Consider the following 13,283-nt stretch of genomic DNA (forward strand, 5'->3'; position numbering starts at 1 on the left):
TTTAAAAAAAAATCATTTTAACAAGTGAAAGTCATTTTTTAAAATAAATTTTAGGTTTCTTTAGGACCTTCTTCACCACCTGTTTGCCTGTCACAGCTTTGACCGCTGTCCAGGACATTAATGTGATGTCTAGTGTTTGACATGAACATAAAGAAAAACAAAGGAATAGTTTGACATTTTGAAGCTACAGCCACTTTGTTCATCTTAGCACAAAGAATCTAAAGCTCAGTGATCAACACTTATATCTGTTTTATCTTTAAACATCAGCTTGTGCCAGATGATTTCTTGCCCAGTAAGCAGAGACTTCAGGAAGTCATTACTGCAGGCCATGAAATACTCTGAAACATGATTTCCCATAAAGCAGCTTGTGACCAGAAATCAAATTTAAATGCCAAACTATTCCTTTGATAAACCGAGACCTGCTGCTTCAACTAGAACGAATGTCACAGCTGCTTTAACTTTCAATTGGAACTGAAAGATAACTATTGTGTTGCTATAAGGAATTATTGTGAATGTTTTTTTTTTCATGATTTATGTCTATATAGGAAAGGGTTAATGATCCAGTTGGTGTTTACCGTTGATTACACACAGGACCAGTACAGTAGTTTCCGGTAATCAGGGTTGTCATTAACGCCCCCCTTTCCCTCCGTCTGCTAACAGGTTTACAATGCACTGAGAAAACCAGAACAATAAGTGTGTACAGTATTTAACAGGCCTGACGTCCCGTGTGTATCTATACTTTCAGCTTCTTTTGTTTCTTGCCATACCAGGTTCACCATAATTCAGTTAGTGACAGGTGAGGACAGATCAAACTAGTTGGGTCAAGAAAGAATTTGACTACTGATGACATATATTTAACGCCCTATTAAAGGGTTTTATTTTTTATTTTATGTATGTACAATTATTTTATTTTAGCAATAGGGAAAAGATTTTCTTTGAAGCTGTGTTTTTTTAATGATATTGTGTAAATGCTGCACTTTACACACCACTACCAGTGGAGACAAACACAGCCGGACACTGTCAGTACATCGTGAGTCTGCTTTATTGTTATGATTTAATTGCAAAGAGACCAACATAGCATTAAGCCAAATCAGCTGACATCACGTGTCATCGCGATGTGGTCTGTCACTCTGAGCTATTCACTTAAATGTCGTAATCTCAAAATGTCCTATCAACGTGGCAGCGATGTTCACGCCTTGATAGACCAAAATCTGAGGACACGTGGGTTGAACTGCTGGAACCAGAACTGACCGGTTCTGTTCCCCCGTAGCAAGAGACAAGACCGGTGCTTCTCTAAGGTGTTATTTTTCTCTCTGTGTTTGTTTATGGCTACTGTGGAACTTGAAACATTTTGGAAATGTGTTCTATTGTTTTAGCCTTTCTTCTTTTTTGTTAATGATGCTGTAATTATAAAACATCTGACTGGGGTTAACTTTAATATATGTCGTTGGTTTTGATCTTTGTGTGTCTGTGTGTTTCTTTGCACAGGTCAGGCATCCCGAATTAAGCTCATACAAACACACAAATACACATTGGGGGGGGGGGGAAACATTAGAAGAAAAAAAATTGAATTGTCACACATTATTCATCCATTTTATTCACATAATAGATATTTGACACCATTTATACAGGAAATGTCATTCTTAACACTACTGTAGTCAACACACAGACTGACACACACAGCTCAAATAACAGTTAAAACGTTAAACATGAATTCACATTAATGTTTTGGTGCATATTAAATTCCAGTTAATAATAGTAATATGTAATATTTTCAGTCTAGCGTGTTTAACAGAACAAATTTGTTTAATTTGTTGTGTAAGAGCTCTCACTGAGGAATTAGACTGAATATTCCCAAAAGAGGCAAAGAGAAACTGAAGAGCCTGCAGGGAAAATACTTCAGAATTTTTTTTAAACAAGTACCAAGTATATTGACCTGCTTCAGTTAACTAACAATCTTGAGCTGCATCATATTCAATTAACCAAAATATGTTGTCAAATGGGATCCTGAAAATTTTTATACATATTAGTTTTGATTGTCAAAAGATTGGATTTTTTAAACCACAGATATCAAGATGAAAAACAATAACGGTGGAGTATAAATAGCATTTCTGTGTTACGCTGGGATTTGGATTAAAAAAAGACATACCTCTTCTGCCTCTGTAATAAAATGTAGATGGTACTGTGCCGTCACGTTGCTCACAGTCCGGCCTGAGTCATGGTCCATGACCTGTTTCACATCACACCTGCAGAAAATACATATTTCCCTGACAGTCGTGTGACTTCCTGTCCTTCAGAATATCAGTGAACAGCCAGTCGTCTTCATGTGGAGGTGTCAGTATGGGCCGGTGCTCAGGATGATGAAGCGGGGCAGAGAACGACTGAGCGACGCCCTCAAATGGCGTAAAACTGGGGATTTTTTCACAGTTCACACCCAAACAGGGACTGACCTCCTCTGCTTCCTGGTACGACTGCAGGTGTGAGGTGTTGTAATGGCAGCTGGCTGATATGGGGAGCTGATTTTGGCCGATGTCGAGACTTTGAGTTGGTTTAAAATTGTCAAATTGTGTCTCTGCAGAGTGGTTGATGCTCAGTCCCTGGTCTCTATGGCAACTGTATCCATATTCATATCCGTACACACCTACGTCACAGTGTAGATCATCCACCTCAGATGTGTTTGTGTGCATCCTTTCTGTGAAACCACCTGGCTGCTCTGCAAACGTCAAGACGTCTGCAGCACTGACCTCCTGACCTCCGTCGCTTTGGCGAGCACAGATACCTTCGAAGTACGCCTCCACATCCATGCAGCCTCCTAAGTCTTTGCTGTCAGCACTGAATAGATCCATAATGTCTGTCCACGGACTCGCTGCGATGTCAGCGATGGTCCTCTGAGCCTGCGAGCAGGTTGACATGTCAGTGAACATCTGGATCGAGAAGTCGCAAGAGTCCAGAGACAACGGAGAGAGCTCTGGAGAGAAGGGAGGAGACACGTCCATGCCTTGTCCAGACTGGACGAGGTTTGAGTTCTGTAGAGATGTTTGAGCGTCTTCTGAGAGGGTGCTGACTGACCTCAGTTGACTTTCATCGTCGAAATACTCAGTATGAAGGAGCTCTGTCTCCTGGTGATAGTCTGTACCTATGGGGGAGCTAATAGAAGGGAATTCAACCACTTTATGATCTGCTCTGCTTTTTTCTTTCCTCCCTTTGCTCTGGTTGTTTTTTCTGGTGCTGCAGGTGGTTGGCTGTGATTTAGGATGCCGTTTCCAAAGATGTTGTGAGTCTGCATGCTTCTCCTCACTGCTTCTCTGATGTGGATCAATGGGGATGTCAGTCCTAGACTTTGAGATGCCATCTGCGTCAGTGTTAATGCTGCGTTTCTCTGGATCTAGTAGCTGGACGCTGTGGGAGGGGCTATCAGCCTCAGGTTTCTGTGACTGCAGAGATGACAGGTTCTTCTCCTCATCCTTGAAATAGAGAGCTGATGCTAGTTGATGGTTTGCTGCCTCTATGTCTGCAAACTTTCTGTTGAGAAATAAAATAATATAACAGACATTTTCACAACAATATGAGATTTGACATTTTGGTTGATGCAGTTATCATTCCTGTATATTTCTATGATCTTAAATATGAAGCTGCAGTTTGGATTCATTACAAAATAGGCCAACTGGGCACAGACCCAGGGGCCCAATAGGTCAAGGGGCCCTTGTACCAGAGCCTGTTAACTGTATCAGCTGACTGCAGAGTTTGTTTAATGGCCCAACTCACCTCTGAATCATGTTATGCAGAAAGCGGCGGTGGTTGACCTGCCGTTTGGACGGACGGTTCTTCCGGGGTTTCTGCAGGGTCCTCATCATGTGACCTGCTGCTGAAGTCACAAAGGTGTAGAGGTCACGACCCCAAGGGACCCCTCTCTCCAAGCCGGTCTCCAGGGTAACAGATATTGACGGCCGCATGACTGAAAACAGGAGAGTTCAGAGATACGTTTAGAAGAGAATAGGTTACGAGGCGAGAGCAAATGAAGAAATAACAGACGCAGTGAGATGACAAATTCAAGCTGTATCTGTCATGTCAATCAGTAATACTGTGCTGTCCCCAGTGACTCAACATTATCATGTACTTCACACATGCAAACATTCCTCTAATTTAAACCTATAATATTTTATTTATGTCCAATAAGACATTGTCATTGGGGCAACGTACACTTACTCAAATACTTTGTTAAACTACAATTTCCTACTTAATTCCATCTATCTCACAGTGTTAATTATTAGTTAATCTGCAGCCTAAGATGAGTTTGTAAAGAAAAGCGCATTACTGTAGGGTTTATCAAACAATACAGTACACTATATATATACATATTTTATCTGGCTCCACCTCAACCAGCTGTGACATTAAATAATATAGTATACTAGTCTGTAGACAATAACCTAACACTGACTTTTTTTTATTTTATAATAAAATTCACAGCCAAAACTTAAATGACTTTACTCTAAAGGTGATTCTAGCTATGTCTGACTATTTCTCACACTAATGCCTATAATCACATTTACATTTGAGGATTGATAAGATAAAAACAACCTGATATTTACTACATTTAGCCAAGTGTTGTGTTCAGCTGTATAATAACAGATAAGCAGGAAATCGTCCTTACCTCTCTCCTCCTCAGGCTGCTCTGTCTCCTCCACAGACTGCACTGACTACGGAGGGGGCTTCGGGGAAAGAGGTGTGGTAGTTTAATTGTTGACGTACATCTGTGTCTCGGTGCACACAAATTATGTCAAGTGACAATTGACGCTCAATGCAAATACACAAAAAAAATGCTTTCCCCTCCCAGCAGTATGAATGGAGTCCAACTTGACAAATTGATAGTGGGAGAGGAAGTGAGACACGATGAGAGGCTCTGAAAAGAAGGAGGCAATTATCTGAGAAGTCAACGGCTCGTGGAGGTGTGGGCACACGTCTCCATTGTGTGGCACACTAAAGGCAGCTTGTTAAATGCTGGGAGACACAAACGCACCAGTTTGAGGCAGTTAACAAGCCCTTAATTGATCAGCTTAAACTCTGGCCCTAATTATGACATTCTCGGAGGGAAGAGCTAAGATGGTTGCTAGTGGCTTTAATTGACCTTTGCAATTCAACAACAAAGTGCAGAATTTTACATATCTATGGCAGCAGGTGGGTGAATAGACTGGCCTTTTCACAAAACTGAGAGAGGAGGGACACAATAAGATACAGCAAGTTTTATATTCATTTATTAAACAAAATGGATCATCTCGGCTTTTAATTTTTCACCACACATACACAGTTTTGCGTTTTATATCTTTTGTTTCTTTCTATTTGACTTTTGGTACTGGTTCACTGGGCTTTTTTTGTAGTGATTTTATTTTTTGTCTAATTTTCAAATTGTAAACAACATGTTACTTTGCCACAAACAATACAACACACATCAAATATAGTTACTGCTCTCCAGGTTTTCAATATGGGAAAATTACATGTTCAAAATGTTTTATTTAAATGCTGTAAGAAATATTTGATTTTACTGCAACTAAAATGCAATTCATCATCCATCCTTTCTTTTTATTTATTTGTTTGATTTATTTTTCTAACAGAGTTAGGGTTATGTTTAGGGTTCTCTGAACGAGATGAGAAATTTCACATCCAGTGTGGTTAAGTGTAACCATCCCAATTAGTTATTATTTGCAACACTTTCTTGTTTGTTGACATGCAGATTTTTTTTATTTTATTTTTTAACTTTATCTCAAACACCTTTCTGGACCCTTAAATTCAACATTTCAACATTGACTTAGAAAAAGTCAAACACTGATAAATATCAGGATTTCCACTGTCCCATATATTCCTCAAAACAGGGAAGTGCTGTTGCAGGAGTGGCCTCTATTTTTAGTGACACCACATGTGCTTCTGACCGGAGAGCTGCACACCAAACTCCCTGCTCTGGGCTCAACTTCTACACTTCACTCAGTGGTAAGTAACATTTGCTCCTCTGAACAGACTTTAGGGAGAATGGCCCATGTAACTTTTATTTATATAACAAGATATGGCAGGTATAATAACACACGCTGCATCTGTAGGTTATTGCTTCGGTGGTCACTTCTTTATCACTCCTGACATGTGTTTTTTTTCTCAGATTCCTCTCTGGAGAGCTGATAAAGGTCTTATCACACCTGCAACCCGCAACAGTGTCAGAACTTTGACCCGGTGAGAAAACCTCCTTTGCTTTTTGTAGATCCACCTCAGCTCCTCCTCCTTTTTCTACAGAACCAATCAGAAAACAGCCTGTGTCTCTTTGGTCTTGGAAATGTAAGGAAACTGGGACAGAAAAGCGCAGCTGAAAGGTAGGTTAGGTTTGACTGTTATTTATAAAAGCCATGACTTGACACTCCAGTTGTCAATTTCTGTATGAATTTAAAACATCACTGGTGACTCTTAAAAATGATGTCATGTGACTTTGGTCATCAATAATTAAACCATCAATTTTGTTTGTTGAGTCCCTTTAACATCAGTTTTGTTTAAACATTTATTTTAACCCTCAAACTTCCACTTACTAAAAGGTGAGCAAAGCACTAACACCCAGTGGCTTCACTCTGAATGAATCAGCTTTAATCTTCTCTCAGGTCAGACCGTCCATCATGAACCGGGCCTGGGCCGTGTTCAAGGCTCACCCCTACATCAGCAACGTCCTGGGATACACAGCTCTGTTTGCCTCTGCTGATGTGATCCAGCAGAGCGTGCTCGGAGGGAAACGTGCAACAGGAGCCTCGTCAGATGCTCCAGCTGGCATCGACTGGTGTCAGACGGCTCGAGTGGCCACTGTCGGTTTCTGTTTCCATGCCAACTTCAACTACCACTGGCTCAGGTGGCTGGAGAGGATGATGCCAGGGGCCGGAGTGAAGGCGGTGACAGGGAAAGTTGTGGTGGATCAGTTGGTCGCAGCACCACTCACCATCAGTGCTTTTTACATTGGTACGTTCATTACAGTGACAAGACTTCAGACTAAATCCTTCATTTGTTCTTAATAATAACTAGTGCATTATTCTAGTTTTTAACATATACATATGCAGACAAATGTTTACATAAGTTGGAATTAATTCATTGTAAATTTACTTGTGAAACATGTTAGGTGCCCAATTCCACTGCTACTCAATGAAAACTTCTGATTTTAAAATGACAAACAAAAAGAGATAGCTTTTCTCTGTAACGATTAGAAATGTTCGACTGAATTCTTTTGAATGATGGAGGCTCAGTAAATCAGCAGCCATCTCTGCCCTCTCAGGTTTAAGTTTACTAGAAAGCAAAGAGGACCCACTTGAGGACTGGAAACAGAAATTCTGGACGTCTTACAAGGTACAAAACAAAGTCAAAGGTTGTTTTGTTGCACTTAATAATTAGAAAGATGGCTCCATATTTCCAAGATGTTGTGTCTACATATATCTTCTGTTCATCTCTCTAGGCTGGAGTGGTGTTTTGGTCGACAATGCAGGTGAGTTGTTCTTGTAATATCATCATTACTTACTTTATTCACTGCACACATAAATTATAGATAAGATATTAATTTCATTTTTAATCTCTATCATTTCAGGCAGTGAACTTTGCTCTGGTTCCTCCTGTGGCACGGACAGTGTTTCTGGGAGGAATCGCACTGACTTTCACAGTCTTCCTGTGCCACCTCAGACAACAGCGCAGCCACAAACTTGAATAAACCCCAGTCCCCACATCCTCAGTATCATTGTGCAAGTTTTTTGTGAACTCACATCATTACACCGAACTCAGTTGCAGACTCAGTAGATTTATTGAGGAAACTGAGGATGATTTTGTAAAGGTCACATCTTTCTGAATCAGCTCATGTGGGTTTGTGATGGTTGTTGTTTGTCGTGTTTCAACTTCCTGAACTGTACAAAAATGTAAATTATGATGCAATAACTGTCTGGGTTAGATGTGGTTACTGGTGTGTCTTTTTCTCTCAGGGCAAAGAAACAAAACAGCTCTTAAACCCATCACATGTTTCTGTATCTGCACACCCACAACATTTGTGGTTGCTGTATTATATTTCTTAAATAAATTACATTTTTTATTACCTTTTTCTTTTGAGTGTTTCACAAAGATTTAAATTGTGCAATCATGCCAACTGAGTGTCATGTTTTTGTGTTTACTCAAATTTGTCTACTATTAACTAGATACGCTGTTATTTTGATATCATATACATTACATTGATAGTTTAATCATCTTAATTTAATGAGCCATGGGAAAGATCAGCTGGTCATTATTGCCATTATGATATTACTATAATATAGGCTATAAATCTTTGTAGTGTTCACTTCACAGCTCTACCTGTCTATTGGTCAAACTGTACTGAAGCAATGTGTTTCTTTGGCTTTGGACGAATGTGGAAAATTATTATTTATAACCTAAATAAGTGAATTATTAAATAAGGAGGAGAATCTATGAGGTAGGCCTAATGAATGTCTGAATTAAGTCACAGTTTTAATTGGTGAAATAAAGTGATCATTGTGTGAATTTCACACACTTACATGAAAACATTACAGCACTAAAAAGAGTGCTCCTATTCACAACATGTATAGGAGCTAGACTTTAAACAAATATACTTTATCAATATACTATAGGATTTAAAAAGTTTTTAAGCCTTTATATGTGAGATGTGTATGGAAAGTAGCTTCAATAATGTAAAGATATATGTGACATTTGCTGATAATCTAAGAAACCAAACAGCAGAAATGTATGCAACAAATCAAAAAAGATCATTTAAATGACGAGTAATCCTCTCCTGGTCCATGGTTTCCACCACTGGAGGCACCACACTAAATCCTCACGCGTGTTTAGTCTGTGGCCCGCAGGAAGCGCGTGCTCAGCAGCCAATCAGAGACCCGAGATTTCAGAGCATTGTTTATCGCGAGACCTCGGCTCTTCCTTTTCCCTTTTCGCTCCGAGTCCAAGATGGTAGGTAACGCTAGTTGAAAATCTTTAAAGACGATAGCCTGAGTATCCACGATCATCCTCTGAATTAAACCACCACGTCTGCTCAAAGACAACAGTTGTTGTCTCTAAACATAATTTACGTTACAGTCCAGCCATGATTTCGCGCTATTTGACCACGTAGTACACATTAGCTCGCCCTACATTGGTGCTGTACGGGAACCCGCTTCATGTCGTGAGATTGAGCTCAAACGAGCCGTGGAAGTGGTTTTTCCCAGTGCGGGATATTGTTTTAAACTATGTTCTTTAGTCTCTCTAAGTCTGCGTGTGTTTCCAGATGTTAAACTCTGTCAAACCTGTGGACTGTGGGCTTGGGCTGTGTGCAGTGGGTTAGCAGCTAGCAGCCCAGTGTCAACGTGTGAACCGGCCTCTGCCTCACGTTGTTAAAACTATAACAACTCTGCTCTCACTGAATATTTGTGTAGTTTAATGTCATTATGTCAGGATTGTGGATAAAGATAACAATGAATTCAGCACGGTTTAGCCTTGTTGTAGTAATTTATAATGTCACTAACAACTGTGGAGGAGGCTGCTTGTTCATGAAATCGTCTTTATTGTGTTAATGTGTTGTATGTTCACTTTTTAAGGGAGTTGACATCAGACACAACAAGGACCGCAAGGTGCACAGGAAGGAGCCAAAGAGCCAGGATATCTACCTGAGGCTCCTGGTTAAGGTAAGTCATTCACACATGTTTTTATTCATTTAATGTACTACCACCAGCAGCAGTTAACAGATAGTAGGATTAATAATATCAGTCATCTTTGCACAATATCACTGAACACAAGTTTGTAACCATCCTGTTGGCTCCTTACAGCTGTACAGGTTCCTGGCCCGCCGCTCCAATGCTCCCTTCAACAAGGTTGTCCTGAAGAGGCTGTTCATGAGCAGGACCAACAGGCCTCCCATCTCCATCTCTCGCCTGGTCAGTCTTATACCCCACCCTATCTCACCTTGTCCACCATTAATGCTTCTATGAATATCTTAATAGTAAAGTGGCACTGTTAGAGGCAGGTGTAGTCAGTTTTGTCTGTCTTGGTAAGTTTGGTTTGTTTTCAAGGATGTCATTTTAGTTCATAGGATTGAAATGTTGTTTTTGTTCATCAGTGTGTAGATTTAGTGTCTGCTGTTCGTTCAGTCTCAGAGGCCTCATGTGACCCTGTATGAAGTTGGATCCTATAAGGTCTATACTGAGAAATGTAAAGGTTGTGAAATTTGAAAGAAGCATCCGACTGCTACATCCTTAAGCAGTTGCCCTTAGTTACCGTGTCCAGGAAGCAAGGTTAAGGGATTGTAAGGGTGGATCCTTAATTGTCTTTCTTCAGTGGGTCTGAGTTTGTAATTAATCTGGGATTGACTAAATTGTGCAGAGTTGACTGTCAACATGTGTTCATAATATCTTCCTTGAATTATTGCCTCTCTACTCTGAATTATCTCTTTAATTTAGAGTTTAGAAATTAACTGTGCATCAAACTACATGTAACTTCTGTCCATCCATGTTTTGTAGTTTCATCAGTTGCATTACTGACTCTGCTTCCCTTATTCCAGATCCGCAAGATGAAGATGCCTGGCCGTGACAACAAAATCGCTGTTGTTGTGGGAAGCGTCACTGATGACGTCAGGATTCAGGATATCCCCAAGCTGAAGGCGAGTCCTCCTGTTACTTTTTTTTTTAAAGACATGTATTAAATGGTCTTTTTCTTAACACTATGGTGGTGTTTGAAAGCTCTGAGAGAGATCTCACATCCTGCGTTTTGCCACACAGATCTGCGCTCTGAGAGTGACCGACGGTGCCCGCAACAGAATCCTGAAGGCAGGCGGTCAGGTGATGACCTTTGACCAGCTGGCTTTGGCTTCTCCCAAAGGACAGGGCACAGTGCTGCTGTCAGGTAATTAAACAAATTGGCCATTAGGGCGATCCATGGTAGATGCTAACGTTTACGGTGCAGCTGGACAGTTTTAATGGATGTCTTCAGGTATAGTTGTGACAACAGGAAATGTCCAAAAGCCCACATTAGTATTATTTACTGTGAATCATTTAGGTGTTCAACAGTGCTGTGTAACATTAAAAATCAGACAGGTGCTCTCTGTATCTTGAAGCAGATTCATACACTATATGGGGAACTTTTTTTAATGTCATAGATGAGAACACTACTTTAACTTGTGGGTTTAAATTTGTACGCCTCCCTGAGTGTCACAAAAATATTTTCACTTTTTTTCACTCTTTTGTGAGCTTTATTGACCTTTGTTTTTATTTGTTCAGCACTATTCCCCTGTATTTGTACAGTGGCCTGAATGCCTCACTCACATATTTGGCAGACATCTCTTAAAAGTAATGGTATTACCAAAAACTAAACTGATGGGACATCCGGCATGTGCTGTGTCATGTCTATGAAGAGCAGTTAAAAGATGTTGTCCTTGCCAACACAGTCAAATCTTTTTTAGTTTTGTCCTTAAATACTAGATAATAATAATAATAGAGTCTGGACATGCATGTGTTTTGTCATGAGGCTAAGTACAACAGAAGTTAAAAGGTCATAGATAGGTCAGATTGCATTCAATTTCAAAAGGTTAAGTCTTGTGAAAGTCAGACCTCCATTTCCACTCTTAAGGCTTGTGTCAACTTTAATAAGAGCCAATGACGCGTTGACTTGTATTGTGAGTGGTTTTTTTCTTTAAATAAACCTTAATGTGCATATGTAATTATCTTAAATGCTATGTTAGTATTTATGAATGGCTATTTTCGGACAGCAACTAAATTCATTCCACCTATTACAGGCTTCATGTAACCTTTCAGTTTACAGGCGAGCAATGGTAATCTAATCTGCCGGGAACGCTGTGTAGAATATGTAACATCTCATACTCTGTACCATTTGTTTGTTCTCCAGGACCCCGTAAAGGCAGAGAGGTGTACAGGCACTTTGGAAAAGCCCCTGGAACCCCTCACAGCCACACCAAGTACGTATACAGACGATGTGTTGGCGCTGTTGTCGAACACAGAATGACTGCCTCACTGGTTGCAATAATTGATAGGGTTGCATCGGTACTTTGATCAGTCTGGAGCCAGACTGGCCTGGGAGGAGATGATGGCATATTGTATTAGACATGCTGTATGCCCATTACACATTCAGCAGCATTGTCTCATCTGGCTGCTCTCTTCTTGTAATAGGTAATGATAATAATAAAGTAATAAAGGGGAATAAAATGGCAGCAGCTTTTAAGAGAAAGTTAACTGGCTGTAACTCCACCTACCCTTGGGTTTCATTGATAACGACGCATTAGATCACTTGAGTATTACTCAGCTTTTTTTCCCTTAGAGGAACTACTGCATGCAAAAGGTGTTGGATGTTATAGCTAACTACTTTTATTTTGTATTGATCTTGTTATGCAAGAGTTTTTTTGGGAAAATTGATTGTTTTTAAGAAGGTTAATGTTCTAGTCTGGAAATGTCAATAGATTTGATTGATCGAGCATTCATACAGAAACCACAGATGTAACTAAGTGATGGTTCCTGTGAGTGGCCCATTATAACACTAGCCTCAGTACATCTGAGTGGAGTGCTGCTATTAATCAAGTTATTGCTCTCATCTTTGTTTAACGATAAATAAAATAAGGTCTTAAAGAACAGCTAAATTGAGTGCATTTCATACCAACACATGGTATGTTCAATATTTTTGATCAAGGGTGCCTTCGATCATACGGTAATTGAACTGCTATTTGGAGAGATTGGAATTCCTAAAACTACTAACAATTAGCTAACATAATCAAAATTCCTCACTATCATTTTTTAAAAATCATTTTGCTATACACACTACTTATAAATTGTGGAGTTTGTCATTTGTTTGAAGGAGTTGATAATGTTTTGAGCTCAGTCTATAGTTGTGGAGCTCCAAGTAAAAGCAATGAGCCATATCAAATATGTACAAAACATACAAACTGAATGATTTGGTAGATCTCAGGTTAAAGGGAATATTTTAGTGTTTTTGATTGTGACCCTTGACTCACAAGTGAGAGAGGCACTGGGTTGGCTATGATATTTGTGGTGCAGCATAGGTGGTTAGTAAATTAATAATGCATAAATGTTGGGTTCTTTGGTGGTGTACTAACCTGCTTTCTCCTCCACAGGCCCTACATTCGCTCCAAGGGCAGGAAGTTCGAGAGAGCTCGTGGTCGCAGAGCCAGATGTGGCTACAAGAACTAGTCTGTCTTTTTGTTTTCCATGCAATCTGATACAAATAAATGACTGGCTGAACAGAAAATGAGTTGTCCTTGTGTG

At 39.9% G+C, this 13,283-nt stretch overlaps 2 protein-coding genes across 3 annotated transcripts; both read left to right on the forward strand.

Moving 5' to 3' along the window:
• The first annotated feature begins 6,144 nt into the window (after positions 1–6,144).
• On the forward strand, positions 6,145–8,029 carry LOC310999533 (mpv17-like protein). Of its 2 annotated transcripts, none has more exons than XM_083989995.1 (5): positions 6,145–6,353; positions 6,633–6,981; positions 7,292–7,362; positions 7,469–7,498; positions 7,598–8,029. In XM_083989995.1, exons 2-5 carry the CDS (start codon positions 6,648–6,650, stop codon positions 7,715–7,717), a joined length of 555 nt encoding a protein of 184 aa, XP_083846121.1. In that variant the 5' UTR covers positions 6,145–6,353; positions 6,633–6,647; the 3' UTR covers positions 7,718–8,029. The 2 variants fall into 2 exon arrangements, with proteins under 2 accessions (XP_083846121.1, XP_083846122.1); XM_083989996.1 differs by having other exon boundaries at positions 6,145–6,216.
• An 878-nt stretch (positions 8,030–8,907) lies between these two features.
• On the forward strand, positions 8,908–13,266 carry rpl18 (ribosomal protein L18). The gene is made up of 7 exons (XM_083989992.1): positions 8,908–8,973; positions 9,597–9,683; positions 9,825–9,932; positions 10,556–10,654; positions 10,773–10,896; positions 11,896–11,965; positions 13,133–13,266. Exons 1-7 carry the CDS (start codon positions 8,971–8,973, stop codon positions 13,206–13,208), a joined length of 567 nt encoding a protein of 188 aa, XP_083846118.1. The 5' UTR covers positions 8,908–8,970; the 3' UTR covers positions 13,209–13,266.
• Positions 13,267–13,283: the final 17 nt, after the last annotated feature.

This window comes from Trachurus trachurus, assembly GCF_905171665.1.
Source record: "Trachurus trachurus genome assembly, chromosome: 16".
NCBI lineage: Eukaryota > Metazoa > Chordata > Actinopteri > Carangiformes > Carangidae > Trachurus > Trachurus trachurus.